Source organism: Thalassophryne amazonica, chromosome 17 (assembly GCF_902500255.1).
Source record: "Thalassophryne amazonica chromosome 17, fThaAma1.1, whole genome shotgun sequence".
Classification (NCBI taxonomy): Eukaryota; Metazoa; Chordata; class Actinopteri; order Batrachoidiformes; family Batrachoididae; genus Thalassophryne; species Thalassophryne amazonica.
Window position 1 is genome coordinate 40711479 of NC_047119.1, and position 18469 is coordinate 40729947.

At 38.5% G+C, this 18469-nt stretch overlaps 1 protein-coding gene across 3 annotated transcripts in view; it reads right to left on the reverse strand.

The window, feature by feature from the left end:
* The window catches only part of zmp:0000001301 (rab9 effector protein with kelch motifs), a 32486-nt gene extending 14086 nt beyond the window's left edge, over positions 1 to 18400 (reverse strand). For all 3 annotated transcript variants that reach the window (XM_034192116.1, XM_034192114.1, XM_034192113.1), the window contains exons 1-18: positions 18228 to 18400; positions 17163 to 17224; positions 16975 to 17044; positions 16834 to 16873; positions 16427 to 16505; positions 15388 to 15476; positions 12989 to 13135; positions 12753 to 12804; positions 12539 to 12639; positions 10024 to 10109; positions 9180 to 9261; positions 8582 to 8667; positions 7752 to 7839; positions 6811 to 6859; positions 6611 to 6702; positions 5808 to 5913; positions 5616 to 5700; positions 4889 to 4993 (exon numbers count right to left, since the gene is read on the reverse strand). In XM_034192116.1, the coding sequence (XP_034048007.1) occupies positions 4889 to 4993; positions 5616 to 5700; positions 5808 to 5913; positions 6611 to 6702; positions 6811 to 6859; positions 7752 to 7839; positions 8582 to 8667; positions 9180 to 9261; positions 10024 to 10109; positions 12539 to 12639; positions 12753 to 12804; positions 12989 to 13135; positions 15388 to 15476; positions 16427 to 16505; positions 16834 to 16873; positions 16975 to 17044; positions 17163 to 17224 (1419 nt within the window). In that variant the 5' untranslated portion in view covers positions 18228 to 18400. The remainder of the gene's footprint in view (positions 1 to 4888; positions 4994 to 5615; positions 5701 to 5807; positions 5914 to 6610; positions 6703 to 6810; positions 6860 to 7751; positions 7840 to 8581; positions 8668 to 9179; positions 9262 to 10023; positions 10110 to 12538; positions 12640 to 12752; positions 12805 to 12988; positions 13136 to 15387; positions 15477 to 16426; positions 16506 to 16833; positions 16874 to 16974; positions 17045 to 17162; positions 17225 to 18227) is intronic.
* Positions 18401 to 18469: the final 69 nt, after the last annotated feature.

An 18469-nucleotide genomic window follows, 5' to 3' on the forward strand; every position in this document is an offset into this window, starting at 1 on the left:
AATACAGAACCTGAAATATACCTACAGACCCTAAAATATAGATACAGATACTGAAATATAGATACAGACCCTGAAATGTAGATACAGACCCTGAAATATACCTACAGACCTTAAAATATAGACACAGACCCTAAAATATACATACAGACCCTAAAATATAGATACAGACCCTGAAATATAAATACAGAACCTGAAATATACCTACAGACCCTAAAATATAGACACAGACCCTGAAATATAAATACAGAACCTGAAATATTCCTACAGACCTTAAAATATAGATACAGATGCTGAAATATAAATACAGACCCTGAAATATAAATACAGACCCTGAAATATACCTACAGACCCTAAAATATAGATACAGACCCTAAAATATAGACACAGACCCTGAAATATAAATACAGACCCTGAAATATACCTACAGACCCTGAAATATAGATATAGACCCTAAAATATAGCTACAGACCCTAAAATATAGATACAGATCCTGAAATATAAATACAGATCCTGAAATATAAATACAGAACCTGAAATATACCTACAGACCCTAAAATATAGACACAGACCCTAAAATATACATACAGACCCTAAAATATAGATACAGACCCTGAAATATACCTACAGACCCTGAAATATACCTACAGACCCTGAAATGTAGATACAGAGCCTAAAATGTAGATACAGACCCTAAAATATAGATACAGACCCTAAAATATAGACACAGACCCTAAAATATACCTACAGACCCTGAAATATACCTACAGACCCTGAAATATAGATACAGACCCTGAAATATAAATACAGAACCTGAAATATACCTACAGACCCTAAAATATACCTACAGACCCTGAAATATACCTACAGACCCTAAAATATAAATACAGAACCTGAAATATACCTACAGACCCTAAAATATAGATACAGATCCTCAAATATAGATACTGATCCTGAAATATACCTACAGACCCTAAAATATAGATACAGATCCTGAAATATAAATACAGATCCTGAAATATAAATACAGAACCTGAAATATAAATACAGAACCTGAAATATACCTACAGACCCTAAAATATAGACACAGACCCTGAAATATAAATACAGAACCTGAAATATACCTACAGACCCTAAAATATAGACACAGACCCTGAAATATAAATACAGAACCTGAAATATACCTACAGACCCTAAAATATAGATACAGATCCTGAAATATAGATACAGAACCTGAAATATACCTACAGACCCTAAAATATAGATACAGACCCTGAAATATAAATACAGAACCTGAAATATACCTACAGACACTAAAATATAGATACAGGTCCTGAAATATAAATACAGAACCTGAAATATACCTACAGACCCTAAAATATAGACACAGACCCAAAAATATACCTACAGACCCTGAAATATACCTACAGACCCTGAAATATAGATACAGACCCTGAAATATAAATACAGACCCTGAAATATACCTACAGACCCTAAAATATAGATACAGACCCTAAAATATAGATACAGACCCTAAAATATACCTACAGACCCTGAAATATACCTACAGACCCTAAAATATAGATACAGACCCTGAAATATACCTACAGACCCTAAAATATAAATACAGAACCTGAAATATACCTACAGGCCCTAAAATTTACCTACAGACCCTGAAATATACCTACAGACCCTAAAATATAAATACAGAACCTGAAATATACCTACAGACCCTAAAATATAGATATAGACCCTAAAATATACCTACAGACCCTAAAATATAGATACAGATCCTGAAATATAAATACAGACCCTGAAATATAAATACAGAACCTGAAATATACCTACAGACCCTAAAATATAGACACAGACCCTAAAATATACATACAGACCCTAAAATATAGACACAGACCCTGAAATATACCTACAGAGCCTGAAATATACCTACAGACCCTGAAATGTAGATACAGACCCTAAAATATAGATACAGACCCTAAAATATAGACACAGACCCTAAAATATACCTACAGACCCTGAAATATACCTACAGACCCTGAAATATAGATACAGACCCTGAAATATAAATACAGAACCTGAAATATACCTACAGACCCTAAAATATAGATACAGACCCTAAAATATAGATACAGACCCTAAAATATACCTACAGACCCTGAAATATACCTACAGACCCTGAAATATAGATACAGACCCTGAAATATAAATACAGAACCTGAAATATACCTACAGACCCTAAAATATAGATACAGATCCTGAAATATAGATACAGACCCTAAAATATAGACACAGACCCTGAAATATAAATACAGAACCTGAAATATACCTACAGACCCTAAAATATAGATACAGATCCTGAAATATAGATACAGAACCTGAAATATACCTACAGACCCTAAAATATAGATACAGACCCTGAAATATAAATACAGAACCTAAAATATAGACACAGACCCTGAAATATAAATACAGAACCTGAAATATTCCTACAGACCTTAAAATATAGATACAGACCCTGAAATATAAATACAGAACCTGAAATATACCTACAGACCCTAAAATATAGATACAGATCCTGAAATATAGATACAGACCCTGAAATATAAATACAGAACCTGAAATATACCTACAGACCCTAAAATATAGATACAGATACTGAAATATAGATACAGACCCTGAAATGTAGATACAGACCCTGAAATATACCTACAGACCTTAAAATATAGACACAGACCCTAAAATATACATACAGACCCTAAAATATAGATACAGACCCTGAAATATAAATACAGAACCTGAAATATACCTACAGACCTTAAAATATACCTACAGACCCTGAAATATAGATACAGACCCTGAAATATACCTACAGACCCTAAAATATAGACACAGACCCTGAAATATAAATACAGAACCTGAAATATTCCTACAGACCTTAAAATATAGATACAGATGCTGAAATATAAATACAGACCCTGAAATATAAATACAGACCCTGAAATATACCTACAGACCCTAAAATATAGATACAGACCCTAAAATATAGACACAGACCCTGAAATATAAATACAGACCCTGAAATATACCTACAGACCCTGAAATATAGATATAGACCCTAAAATATAGCTACAGACCCTAAAATATAGATACAGATCCTGAAATATAAATACAGATCCTGAAATATAAATACAGAACCTGAAATATACCTACAGACCCTAAAATATAGACACAGACCCTAAAATATACATACAGACCCTAAAATATAGATACAGACCCTGAAATATACCTACAGACCCTGAAATATACCTACAGACCCTGAAATGTAGATACAGAGCCTAAAATGTAGATACAGACCCTAAAATATAGATACAGACCCTAAAATATAGACACAGACCCTAAAATATACCTACAGACCCTGAAATATACCTACAGACCCTGAAATATAGATACAGACCCTGAAATATAAATACAGACCCTGAAATATACCTACAGACCCTAAAATATAGATACAGATCCTGAAATATAGATACAGACCCTAAAATATAGATACAGACCCTAAAATATACCTACAGACCCTGACATATACCTACAGACCCTAAAATATAGATACAGACCCTGAAATATACCTACAGACCCTAAAATATAAATACAGAACCTGAAATATACCTACAGACCCTAAAATATACCTACAGACCCTGAAATATACCTACAGACCCTAAAATATAAATACAGAACCTGAAATATACCTACAGACCCTAAAATATAGATACAGATCCTCAAATATAGATACTGATCCTGAAATATACCTACAGACCCTAAAATATAGATACAGATCCTGAAATATAAATACAGAACCTGAAATATACCTACAGACCCTAAAATATAGACACAGACCCTGAAATATAAATACAGAACCTGAAATATACCTACAGACCCTAAAATATAGACACAGACCCTGAAATATAAATACAGAACCTGAAATATACCTACAGACCCTAAAATATAGATACAGATCCTGAAATATAGATACAGAACCTGAAATATACCTACAGACCCTAAAATATAGATACAGACCCTGAAATATAAATACAGAACCTGAAATATACCTACAGACACTAAAATATAGATACAGGTCCTGAAATATAAATACAGAACCTGAAATATACCTACAGACCCTAAAATATAGACACAGACCCTAAAATATAGATACAGACCCTAAAATATAGACATAGACTCTGAAATATACCTACAGACCCTGAAATATAGATACAGACCCTAAAATATAGACACAGACTCTGAAATATACCTACAGACCCTGAAATGTAGATACAGACCCTAAAATATAGACACAGACCCTGAAATATACCTACAGACCCTGAAATGTAGATACAGACCCTAAAATATAGACACAGACCCTAAAATATACCTACAGCTGTGGACATAAGTTGACATACACCTCGAGCTCTGGTTCTTCAGTTCAGCTCTTAAATCCAGATCGAGGTTCTCCCCAGAAAACACAAATGCTGCCAAACACTCATTCACAGGCTTTTACACTAATTCCATCACTTTCTGGAATCTTCTGAAGAGTTTCATGATGCCTTCATCTTGGTGAAGGTCAAGTGCTGACACACTGAAAATCTAAGAAATCAGGTACGGTATGGGAGCATGCAGAATACAGACCCACCTTAGGATCTGGATGGCAACCATCCAGACAGACAGTAAATAAAAACTAAAAAGAATTCTGTGCTGTAACTGTTATTATGAAATAACTTTTTATTAAAATAAAATCATCAGTGGAACTGAGTGAACACACAAATGACTTTGAACGTGTGTCAGAGTTCAGGTCATGTCTCCGCGTGGTGTGTTCACTGACTCTCTGTCTGCAGAGCTCCTTCCTCTCCCGGTCATTCTCCTCCGCTCTCGCACGAAGCCACGCCTCATTCTGACAGCGATGTCGCTCCAGCATCTCCTGGAGCTCCTGACACACACACACACACACGCACACACACACAGTTTAAAATACATCAGAATTTCTTTGCACATCTTGCTATCAAACTCATTCTGCTACATCACAAACCTGACAAAAACTGATAACTGAAACCAAAACTTGTTTTGAATGAAATGGATTGTGATTCCACTTTAAAATTATAGTACATTAAATCTAATTTGCCACTTCCATGTATGAACAATTAAATTTTCAAGACACAAGAACATAAAAATCTGAACCCACAATTTTAACATAACTGCACTAAAAATCAAAAGTTAAAATTAAATGAAAACCACTCACTTGCAAAAACTAAAAAAAAAAGTAAATAAATTTTGATTTAAAGAAATGAGGTTATCTAATTATATTTGATGTCATCACATTATATCATTTATACATAAAGTTGCACTATATATTAGATTACATTAATAATGATGTGAATTACGTTTTTTTTTTTTTAGTTGATCATATTATTTGCAGTGACTGTTATTTGATTGTATTATTTTGGGTTGGATAATTACATTTTCTGTTTCAGATTAGAAGGGATTACAATGGGTTTTTGATAACTGGATTCTATTACAGTAGATTGACTCCGATTACACTGGGTGAGAGGAACCTGCTGCTGTTGTTGTCTCTGGACTTCTTGAGCTTCTTTGGCTTTCTGCAGATCAGCTGCAGCTTTGGTAAACTCCCACTTCAGTCTGAAATCAACCAATCAAATTCAGTCATCATCAAAGACTATCCTGTTTATATCACCAAAATATGCTATTTCCATGGAAACAGCTGCTGATGGAGAACAAACTTGTACCGGGCCAGTTTGTGGAACTCCTGGTCCAGCAGGTCGAAGGCGGTCTGGATCATGTCCATAGCCTGATCTCTGAAGACCCTGAAGTCCCCGATGTGGACCGAAACCTGGTGGGACAAAGATGCAGGTGGAGCGAAAGTACTTTGAGTTTGTATCACGGTTCCTCTGTAACAAAGTCTCTGTGTGTTCCAGTCTGAGTGACATAAAGCTGCACATTAGACCTGTTCAAAATGTCTATTGTTACAAAATCTTTTGGGCCACATGTTGTTCTTGTTCCACTAATAAAATAAAAGATCTATGCCAAATTTTTATTGTAATCAGACTTTGTTTAGGGGTCCCCCACAAAGCAACAATTTTCCCCAAACAAGCAATGTAGTAATCCAGTAATTCCAGTAATGTTCTCCTCTGGGTGACCAATCAACCACTACTTTTTGCGATTAGAAGCCATCAGATGTACATGTAAAAGAAAAATAATGGCATCAGAGTCTTCTCCCGTTAGGGTGATGTTGCCTTCCCAGCGGAGGGAGAGGTCACTCTAAATCTTATCTGATTGAGTTCAAATTTGGTCTGCACCTATAAAACCCCAAGTAGAACAAAAACAAATATATGGCTTGAAGTTTCTCACAACTTTTATTTTTTCACTATATAACAAGAACAGCCCGACTGCACCTGGTGAGGCAACAGACAAAAGGTCTCCAGTCAACAGCCGCAGAACTTTGTAACTCCCTCAGCGTTATCACAGAGAGCTACTTGTGACATGACTGACAGTACACAAGCTGAGTTTGTTGTCAAAACGTCTCGTTTCACCTGTGCGTTAGCCGCAGTGGTTCTGATGTGGTTGGACGGCACCGACTCACTCAGCTCGTAGCGAACGTTAGGAACCTTTGTGGGAGTGAAACTGTGACATGGAGAGTGGAAGAAAAAAAAAACAAAGAGAAAAGTGATTTTTTTTTTTTTTTAATCTGAAACAGGAAGTCAGGTGAAACAGGATGTCAGGTGTGCTGACCTGTGACTGACCCCCTGAAGACCAAACTCAGACAGAATCTCCTTCATCACTGCAGACATAAAATACACAGTAACTGCTAGTACTACTGTGCAGTACTATTATCTCATAATGACACACACAAAAGGTGTTTTGACTTTAACTCCTACATTAGTCCAAATCACTGAGATATTTCATCTTCCTGTTTGACAACAGTTTACTGTAAATAATCACTAGAAAGCCATTCAGAGCACACATTCCACCGCCAACTCCCAACAACATCATGAGAGGGTTAGTCATTTCAGGTATTCTCTAATTAGATCTTGATTCATGGCCTTTTATCCTGATCACTCATCTTTAATCCTGCTTGTTGACCTTGGATCCTGACCACTCATCTTTTATCCTAATTGATGACCTTTGATCCTGACCACTCATGTTTTATCCTGATTGTTGACCTTTGATCCTGACCACTCATCACTGATCCCGATTGATGATCTTTGATCCTAACCACTTAGCATTGATCCTGATAGCTGGCCTTTGATCCTGACTACTCATCTTTGATCCAGATTGATGCCTTTGAGACTCCCCAAAGAGGTTATGTTTTTGGCGCTGTATGTCTGTGTCCTGCTGATAAAATCAAAGGACTCAGGATAAAAGCTCAGATATCAAAGGTATAACTCACCCCTTGATCAGAATCAAGAGTCCTTTCAGTTACTCTATTACAGGTAACTAGTAATTGTCATTTTATCTCAGGTTAACCAGGTTACACAAGTAAGTAAAGTTTCAGTCCCTCAATTATAGTTCTTCTCAAGTTACCCCATAACTCTTTTTTCCTCAGTTACAGCTCCACCACTGTCAGTAACTGACAGACAGACGGGATCAGGATCAAAGGGCAACATCAAAAGCAGCATCAGCATTTTTATCAATAACATAAACAAATTTGGCAGTCTAAAATAAAAAAATACCTGGTTGTCTTTCTGAGGGGTTGATCAGTTTCATCACCTTCAGGTCATTAAACTCCTGCTCTTCATTCTTCCCTCCAAATATGTACAGCTGTCAATCAAATCAAGAGACAAGCCGAGCAAAGTTAATGTGACGTATGACAGCACGGCACATGAACAAGCATTCGGCTGAAAGTGATTCTCCAAATGTATTTGATTTAGTGAGACTGCTCCTCACCATTTGGATGTTTTTTCAGCCTTCAGTCAGTGCGACCACAGAACTTCAACATGTCTATGATGTGTGAGCTGCAGTATTTGTCTCTGCATGTTTGGTAGTTCTTTGTTGTGCTTTGTTTAATTAATTAATTAATTTTTTGTTTTTGGTAATTTGGCCAAGGCAGATGGATGCCCCTCTGAGTCTGGTCTGCTTCAGGTTTCCTTCTTGTCGTCAGTTTTTCCTGATCACTATTGCCGATGGGCAGGGTGTGGTTAGACCTGACCTTTGTGAAGAGCCTTAGGGACTTATGTTCTGATCTGGCGCTGTACAAACACACGGACTTTAACAGAATCACTCTGGACAGGAAGTGTCATAAAATGAGTTCAAAGTCGTAAAGAAGTGATTGAGACGGGCTGTTTGGGAGGACGTGCTGGACTTTAACTTAAATTCTGTTTGTGCTAAATCATAACATAAGTCATCTCAAAGCAAAATAATGAGTGAGGACTCGACCATACCGATTTTAAATTTGCTCTTCAACAAAGGTCAGAACCAACATAAGGATCAAACCCCAATTTATTCATTTTTATCATTTATTACATTATTTGTGCCAAAAGTGCTGTGATGTGGAGACACTAACGTGGCTGTGGAGGATGAAGGAGGTGTGTCCGTATCGACGGACCGGAGGAATCCCAACGTAGAGCGGAACCTTCCACTTCAACTTAGCTGGACAGAAAACAAACACATCAACAAAAATAATAATAACTGTGGTCTTTAATTTATTTGAAAGGATCTGCTGCATCTGAAAGAGTCAAAATTACAAATGAAAGAAGTAGAATCTGTTTTATGTCTTTTACCGTCCATCTCAAACAATCAGTAAAGGATGCCAAATCTCACTGTCTTCATACAGTCAGTAGAGGGCAATAATGGTCCACTATTAAATTTTACATTTTGAATATTTTAAGGCTTTGACATTATTCATACCAAATATAAGCCATTACATCACATGCAGACATGTCAACTGTTGGACAATAAATAGAAAAGATTTTCTATTCAGGTATAACTTAAACTGCTTAAATTGTCAGTTACATTGACGAATTTGACGTGTTTTAATCCAGTGTCTGAAAACTGAAGTGCAAATACTATAAAGAGAAAAACGCCATCAGCGGATACATTGAATGTTTCATTTCAGGGAATAAACTGTCGTTGTGGTTACACATCGTGTGTATTCGACTCACCAATGCTGAGTTTATGAATTTCATTGGACGATGTCACTGTGCCGTTCTCGTTTGTAATGTTGCCTCCAAACAGGTAAAGATCCTCGATGGGGATGAAAACACTTACCATCAGCAAAACAACAATAACACTGACGGTGATAACAATAATGCACAATAAATTATTATTGCTAAAGGTCAGGTCAGGTGTAGGAGCATGTGCATGACAGAGCCACCCTGACTCCTGATTGGCTACTTTGATCACCTCAAATGTTTGCCAGCATGAGGACCAATTGTGATTCGTCTGGGAACTGGATGAATCTGAGAGCTCCAATTAAATTTGTTCTTAGAAATGTTTGATTATTACTTGGCAACTGGTCTGGCTAAGGCAAGCTACATTGTGATTGGACATCAATGAATTTCATGTCAGATGTAATCGAAGTTGGAGGATCCTTGAGTCCCGCTGGAATGATTTTGTGTCTAATGAACAGCTGCTTAGTGAGACTCATCTGAGGAGGATCACTGACATCGTGAGGGAACATCAACTACCACATTTTGTTCATGTGGTGTGTTTCTTTGGACATGATCCAGCACATAGGTGTCTCAGTGCTGAAGACCCCAGTGGCTGGAGGAGATCAAGGACACGCCCACGTTTCACCAGGCTGCAGCAGGTAGATGGTTACTTTGGAGATGTGGAGATCAGCAGAAGAACTGATTGTCTGCCCAGCTGGTTGCCATCCAGGACCTAAAGCGGTTCTGTGGTGTGGTGGATGTGGCCATGTGCTGTACCAGAGCACGCTCCCCAACCTGAGGCTGGACCTCATTAAAACATGTCACTGTGATTTTGAATTAGTGAATATAAATGTACTTTGTCGTGATGCGCGGTCAGCGTATGTCCGCGGCAGTCTGCTGGACATTCTCCCTTCACTTCCCACTTTTGCCACACCAAGTTCTCTGAACAAAGGACACACCAAGGTCAAAGGTTAGGATCAGAAAAGTCCATCACCACATAATGTGATTATGGATTACTATTCATTCATTTTCAATACCCACTTTTTCTAGTTAAGGATCATGGGGGAGGAGCTTATTCCAGAGGTCAATGGGCGAGAGGTGGGCTTTAATCATCATCATCATTATTATTATTATTATATTTGGAATTAACAAGTCAAAGGCCTTTGTTGTTGTTGTTGTTGTTTGCCCAGTGGGTGGTGCCACTATATGAGGTATTACACTAATTCAAGGCTTGTTTTTTTAGGGGGGGGGGGGGGTGCTTGTTTTCTTTTTTTTAACTGTCTCAATCCAGTGAACAGATTATTGTTTGGAATTGTCACGTGAAAAATTTTAATTCAAGTTTGACTTTAAAAGCTGCAAAATATGTATTTTTAGCCAGAACATTAACACTCAAGTAGTGTCCAGAAAAACATCCAGTAAGAATGACTTTCCATGAGGTCATAGGTCAGAATGAAACTCGAGGAAACCTTCCTGATGAAATAATGAGGATAATAACATAAAGCTGAACAGGAAATGACAGAAATCTGTCCAACTACAGATTCATTCATTAATAATGAATAACATAATCAGAATGTCTGGGGCAGGATTGAACCCACAACCTCTGCTAACCTCTGAGCCCCCACACCATTTAATCTTCCAACCCTGCAAGTATAAATGTACAGTTATATGTTTGTGAAATGTGGTTTCTCGTTATCTTTGTCTTGGTGAAGCATCTCTTTGTGTTATGGCATAATGTCTTTGTGTTATAGCAAAGTCTCTTTGTGTGATAGCACAATCTCTTTGTGTTATAGCACAGTGTCTTTGTAATAGCACAGTCTCTTCATGTTATAACACAGTCCCTTTGTGTTATAGCCCAGTGTCGTGTTATAACACAGTCCCTTTGTGTTACAGCACAGTCTCTTTGTGTTATAGCCCAGTGTCTTTGTGTTATAACCCAGTCCCTTTGTGTTATAACACAGTCCCTTTGTGTTATAGCACAGTCCCTTTGTGTTATAGCACAGTCTCTTTGTGTTATAACACAGTCCCTTTGTGTTATAACACAGTCTCTTTGTGTTATAGCACAGTCCCTTTGTGTTATAACAGTCGCTATGTGTTATAGCACAGTCCCTTTGTGTTATAACACAGTCTCTTTGTGTTATAGCACAGTCTATTTGTGTTATAGCACAGTCCCTATGTGTTATAGCACAGTCCCTTTGTGTTATAGCACAGTCTCTTTGTGTTATAACACAGTCTCTTTGTGTTATAGCATAGTCTCTTTGTGTTATAACACAGTCTCTATGTGTTATAGCACAGTCCCTTTGTGTTATAACACAGTCTCTTTGTAATAGCACAGTCTCTTCATGTTATAACACAGTCCCTTTGTGTTATAGCCCAGTGTCTTTGTGTTATAGCACAGTATCTCCATGTTATAGTACATTCCCTTTGTGTTACAGCACAGTCTCTTTGTGTTATAGCCTTCTCTTTGTGTTATAGCACAGTCCCTTTGTGTTATAGCACAGTCTCTTTGTGTTATAATACAGTCTCTTTGTGTTATAGCCCAGTATCTCCGTGTTATAACACAGTCTCTTTGTGTTATAGCCCAGTGTCTTTGTGTTACAGCACAGTCTCTTTGTGTTACAGCAGAGTCTCTTTGTGTTATAACACAGTCCCTTTGTGTTATAACACAGTCATTTCATATTATAACACAGTCCCTTTGTGTTATAGTACAGTCCCTTTGTGTTACAGCACAGTCTCTTTGTGTTATAGCCCAGTATCTCCGTGTTATAACACAGTCCCTTGGTGTTACAGCACAGTCTCTTTGTGTTATAGCCCAGTGTCTTCGTGTTATAGTACAGTCCCTTCGTGTTATAGCACAGTCTCTTCGTGTTATAGCACAGTCTCTTTGTGTTATAACACAGTCTCTATGTGTTATAACAGTCTCTATGTGTTATAACACAGTCTCTATGTGTTATAACAGTCTCTATGTGTTATAACACAGTCTCTATGTGTTATAGCACAATCCCTTCATGTTATAACACAGTCTCTTTGTGTTATAGCCCAGTATCTCCATTATAGCACGGTCTCTTTGTGTTATAACACAGTCTCTGTGTTATAGTACAGTCTCTTTGTGTTAAAGCCCAGTGTCTTTGTGTTATAACACAGTCTCTTTGTGTTATAGCCCAGTATCTCCATTATAGCACGGTCTCTTTGTGTTATAACACAGTCTCTGTGTTATAGTACAGTCTCTCACACAGTCCCTTCGAGTTATAACACAGTCCCTTCGTGTTATAACACAGTCTCTTTGTGTTATAGCCCAGTGTCTTTGTGTTATAGCACAGTCTCTTTGTCTTCACAGTGTGGCGCTCCCTGCTGCCCGGTGAAGCAGTGTGTACCTGTGCTGAGAACATAGAGATCTTTACAGAACTCTCCATCTGCTCCATGACCTCCAAACATGAAGAGCTGATCACCAACCAGACCAAAACTCTGACCAAAGCTGCACGTGAAGAAAACAAACAAATAAAAAATTAAAATTCAGAGAACGTTATACACAAAGTGTCCATAAAAATAGGAACCCCTTTAAGTCTCAGAGGGAGGAAAGTCTCTCACAGAGCAGGAGGCGGTGATCCGCTGGTTTTCACCGGCGTCCACATCAGAGACACTGAAAGACAACAAATAGGATAATGAACCAAACACTTTGGGGGTGGAGCCATACCCACAGTATGAGCATCTCTAATTCAAATGTCTTCACATGAAATTAGATTTTATTTTATATATATATATAATTAATTACAGGATAAAGTGGATTTTAATTGTTTGAATAATCCATAATTTAGATTTTCTACCTGTGTTGAAAACCATGAGGTCGTCAGTTGGATTCCCTTCCAGAATTCCTCCGTAGACATAGATGTTGTCTCCCACAGCAACAGAGCTGTGATGGACAGCTCTGAGGGCCACAGCCCCAGTGACTAAACTATCCCAGTTCAGAGACACTATTAAAATAAATAAATAAATAACACAATCACTTATTATCCCAGAAAACTGTGAAAAATCATGAATCCCAGCTCTTTTCACACCGGGCCAACATAGAGTTGCATAATGCAGCCTACCGACTACACTGAGCTTATGCAGCCCTACACAGTAAAATCAGCAGTGTAAAACTAACACTGACAGAAGACAATGATTTTACTGTGTACGTGGCAATACGCTGAGGGATGCAAAGGGCTCCTTGAAATGGAACCAAAAAAATTGAACATGTTAAATTTTTTCACAGACTTTCAGCGTAGATCACCAGACGCAGTTTTTTCCCTGTGCGCAACATAAGCTCTGGTCCCACTGAATAATGAGCCACATAGCATTTTTTTTTTTTTTCTGGTACAAGTCCAGTTATTCAACAATTGTGGGAGAATAGTGGCTCTGAGAGGCTCTTACAGGCAGAATATTTGGCTAACGAGGCTCATCTCTGAGCATGGTGCTAATTTCAAGAAGTTCAAAATTTAGAAACAACAATGTTGGGCAGTTTGTGTATGAGGTACTATGAGGACAAATAAGGATTTTAGAGTCATGTTTGTAGTAGTTGAGGACGATGCTGTTAAAAACCCATTATCTGAGCACCTGGCAGCTACGAAGAGAGGACAGGCTATTTTGGCTCCACCCTCTTGTGCACTACAATCCCACCTGCTTTGTGCACTGGACGCTGTATATAAAATAATTATTTTGTAGCGGATTAATCTTTTTCTGTCAGTTTGGATGTTGAAAAAAACACCTCTAATCTCTTCTGGAATCACAGAGGACGTTTCATTTGGAGCTTTTTTCCTCTCTCTGTCTCGTGTGCTGAGGTGGAGAACATATTTGGAACAGCCTAAAATAGCTTGGTAAAACAGTTGCAGGTGCATTCCTTCTTCATAAGCAGCTGTAAAAGTATGTTTATGATAGATTTAACATCTTGTTTTAATGGATCAGATGAGGCGCGCTCTGTGCATGCTAACACAATGACTCGCACTCAAGACAAGCATTTACGCAGAACGTGAGCGTGCAAAAGAGCAATTTTGCAGGCATTAACGGACAAACACAAAGTTAAAAGTTGGATCACGGTGTCAAAATGACTGTAAGTCGTGGAAGAAATAAAGCCAGCAAGAAGCAGCACAAAGGGGACTGTCCAGGAACCCGTGGTTCAGTTCTAGCTGGTCTATGGATGTGTTTTGTGTTGTATTTTTTTGGGGGGGGGGGGGGGGGGAATCAATCCACACTCTTGCAGGGTATATAATTAAAGCGGCTACCTTATTGTGGTGTCTTTTTTTTTTTGGTCACAGAGAGCTGGGTGAACACGCACAACTACTGTATTTAATGACGTTGGAACACAGGTGAACAGCAGCCTGGTGCACGGATGCACACACTGGCGGGACTGTATAGGAGCAGCCTTTTTATTTTTGGACTGCATTTAAAAAATGTCAGAACATCTCGAATGGATGCTGTGAAGTGAAAACCCACACTTTAAAGGGACCAAATGTGGGCGGGCTGGAGGTTTGGACCAAACCCACGCCTAAACGTGCATCAACGTCACATTACATGGCGCTACATGGATCATATGTGCCTTGATGTGGATCATATGCGGAGACACGAGCCATTCGGGGCTGGACGGGGCTCAAATGACACGATGATCGTGGCTCATTAGAGGCTGATACCTGGCACATGCGAGGTACTTAGAGTCACATAGAGGCTTCTTCATAGCGGACACGTGATAGATTTATACGTGGATCATTTTTCGAATAATCACTAACAAATCCATACATGGCTCATTAGTCATGGCTTTATTATTTGGTGGGACCGAGGCTTTACACAGCCATTCCTGTGTACTGGATACGCAGCACAATGCAACTCTATGCAGGTCCGGTGTGAAAGGGGCTGATTTTTTTTCCTGATTTTTTTCTGTTTCTAAGTACTTAATACTAGATGGCTAAAATTATAGACAATTATTTTTCCAATAATAACAAACTGATGAAATAAGTAAATAATTGTATCAGTTATAATATTTACAGATGGTAGAAAAGTTAAACAAAGGATTTAGTTTTCTTGCCATCAGCAACACAAGCACGTTTACAGAAGAAATTTCACAAAAATCTGAAGAAATAACCACAAAGAAGAAAACCACAGCAGTTATTTTATCTAATAATTTCTCTAGTAAATTTCTCAAACTTTTCTTCCGCACTCTATGTCAGAACTGATTTTGATTCTTGTACTGCACCGATATCAAAACAGTAGACGCCTGGCAGACATTCTGTGGCTTTGGGACTGGACACACCTCCAAACAGGTACAGCTTCCCTCTGACGACACTAACAAAAAAACAAAAAACCTGTCATACAAAATCAAAATATTCATCAAATATTAAAAGTCAAGTGGCCTCTGTGTGCGTATGTATGGCTTCAGTCATAAAAAAAACTGGGGAGAGCTGACATTTGCCATTTGGTATGTTTATGTATTTTGGGTCAAGGATGAACAGCGCCAAAACTAAACATTGATAGGACTAATATTTTTGGAGAAATTGCGGATATTATGTAACAACAGTGAACAATGGATGATGATAATTACATTGTGGACTTACACGCCATTCCAAATCATTATAGAAATTTTGCATAATTTATTACCACCCTTGAAAAATGTCAGCTACCTATTTTATAAACACTACTCAATCTAGAGTCCGTGGATCCCCACGGGCAACATGCTAGTGCATATTTAAAAAGGTCTTACTGCTGGGCGGTACGGTGGATTAGTGGTTAGCACTGTTGCCTCACAGCGAGAAGGTCATGGGTTCGAATCCCACCTGTGGCCTTTCTGTGTGGAGTTTGCATGTTCTCCCCGTGTTTGTGTGGGTTCCCTTCAGGTGCTCCGGTTTCCTCCCACATCCAAAGACACGCAGGTTAGGTGGGTTGGAAACTAAATTCTCTGTAGGTGTGCGTGCAGGTGTGAATGTGTTTGTTTGTCTATTTGTGGCCCGGCGACAGACTGGCATCCTGTCCAGGGCGTACCCCGCCTCGCACTCTATGACTGCTGGGATTGGCTCCAGCTCCCCGTGACTCTTAATTGGACTAAGCGTTTGAAGATAAGTGTGTGTGTGTGTGTGTCTTACTGTTCACACAAACTGTACACAAAATTTAAAACTATGAATCAGGTTCAAAACATTTGAAACATTCATCGTCCCAGACAGATGGACCGAGCTGAAGAGGATGTGCAGCAGCTTTGGTTGATAAAGGACGTAGATAGTAATGTGGGTCAGTGTTGTTACCAGAGTGTGTGACCTCTCCGGGCAGATGGAACGTCGCCGCTCTGAGGAATCTCCTCCCACAACACTTTATCAGGAGAAACTACCACCAAACACAAAAGTTCCATTTAAACACTTATGCTTGTACAATGTTTTGACAGATTTTAAGCACTTTGGACCATAAACACACCTTTTAATAAAATATGAATTTCTGTTCTTCTGGACTTTGGTTCTGCTAACAGGTTTCTTTAACAGTAGTTGAAGAACAAATTTAACAAATTTGAGAACAAATGTATGTAGACCATAATCATGTTTTAGTTTCAGTGTGCAAAAATTAATTAAAATCATTTTGATTCACATACCACCACTAACGCGGTAGAAAATAAGCTAGCTTTTGCAATTGTGGATTACAGCAAATAGTTTTTTTGTACCTGTTAGCATGTAGAAGTCATGGAAGTAAACAATATTGTCCTGAATAAAACAGAAGAAAAGTTGTTTTATTTTTTAACCCACATTGTGCGCTTTGGCCCCAGAATAAAAACATTTAAAGTGAAAGAAAAAAACGCCACTACCTGGTTGATGTCAGAAACGCCTCCAAACACAAACGCAATGTTTCCCGCCACAGCCAGGGCATGGCCATGTCTGTCAAAGAAAAAAAAAATTATAATATTATAATTTATAATATATATTATGCTCTTTGTGTCTCATGTTTGGACATTTTATGGTCCAAAAAATAAGAATAATAAAAAAGTTGGCCCACCTGGGACTCGGAGCGTCTCCTCTCACCTGTTTGTCCACCCAGTGACCACTCGCCAACGCCATCTGTGAGTGAACATGTTTTATCGATTTGGACGGCATTAACATCCGTTGTTTCTCTGAAATTTGCCCAAACTAAAGCAATTTTTACTAATTAACTATAACCTGCTGCAATTATTAACACTGCCTATCCCCATTGTATGACATGACAGGTTAACAAACAAAATCTATTTCATATTCTGATATTCCATCCTCACTCCACTTGGTTTCCATCTTATCCAGGAGCACCTTTCAGAGGCAGATGTTGTCCAGACGACCCTCTTCCTGACCTAGTTTCTCCAGGTACCTGCTGGAGTCAGTGGCTGCAAAGAAAACCTACACCTTCTTGGCTCTTTCTGGAATGTCTTTGGGCATCACTGTCCTAGAAGTTCAACACTTTCACCACATATAGAGGCACTTCTGATGGACAAGTCCAGGAAGTCACTGAAAGCCTGGATCTTATTCTGGATCCAGGACCATCACAAACTCAGACACTGATTCCTCACTCAGCTTCTTGAGTAATCAGAGTATCCATTGATTCCACAGAGTCGTCCATGAAGTCAATGTCGGTAAACCTTCCTCTCTGACAAAGCCACCGGTCTTTTTATTCTCATGATTTTGTTCATTGTTTTGGTAATAAGATATTAGTAATAGTTACGAAATGTCCCTCAGATGGACACGGCTCCAAAACATTTCTTTTTACTAAACACGTCAAACCACCATTAAACCAGCTTAAATCTTGACACCGGTTTAAGGTTGTTTAAACTGCTGTGTGTGCGGAACCGTTTCAACCGTTTCATTATCACTAACTCATTTATATGAAGTTAAACATTTTATGAAAATGATAAAATTGGTTGTTGTAGTTTCATCTTCCCACTAGACCACCGATCCATATGACATTAGAACCAGGGGTGTCTAGATTCTGTTTCTGATTCAGATCAGGATGAAAATTTTAGAGCCTTTTTATGTAATACCACATCGGAGAGTTTCGTGTCCTCTGTGGACCCATTTGGATCTTATGGTGACCTGCCTGTCCAGGTTTGAGTCCTCTTCAGTCTTTAGACAGCATCTTATCGAACCAGTATTTTTCCGTCCATGAGTCCTTGTCCAGCTCCCTTCCGTCCTCTGCGTCTCACCTTACAGGTCGGCTTCACTTTGCTCTGCAGGTAAACTGCTGCTTAGCAACAGACACAGACATCCTTCAGACCAGCATTTAACAGGAAAAACACAAAATGTTACATCACTTTGACCAGATGGAATCAGTGAACTCAC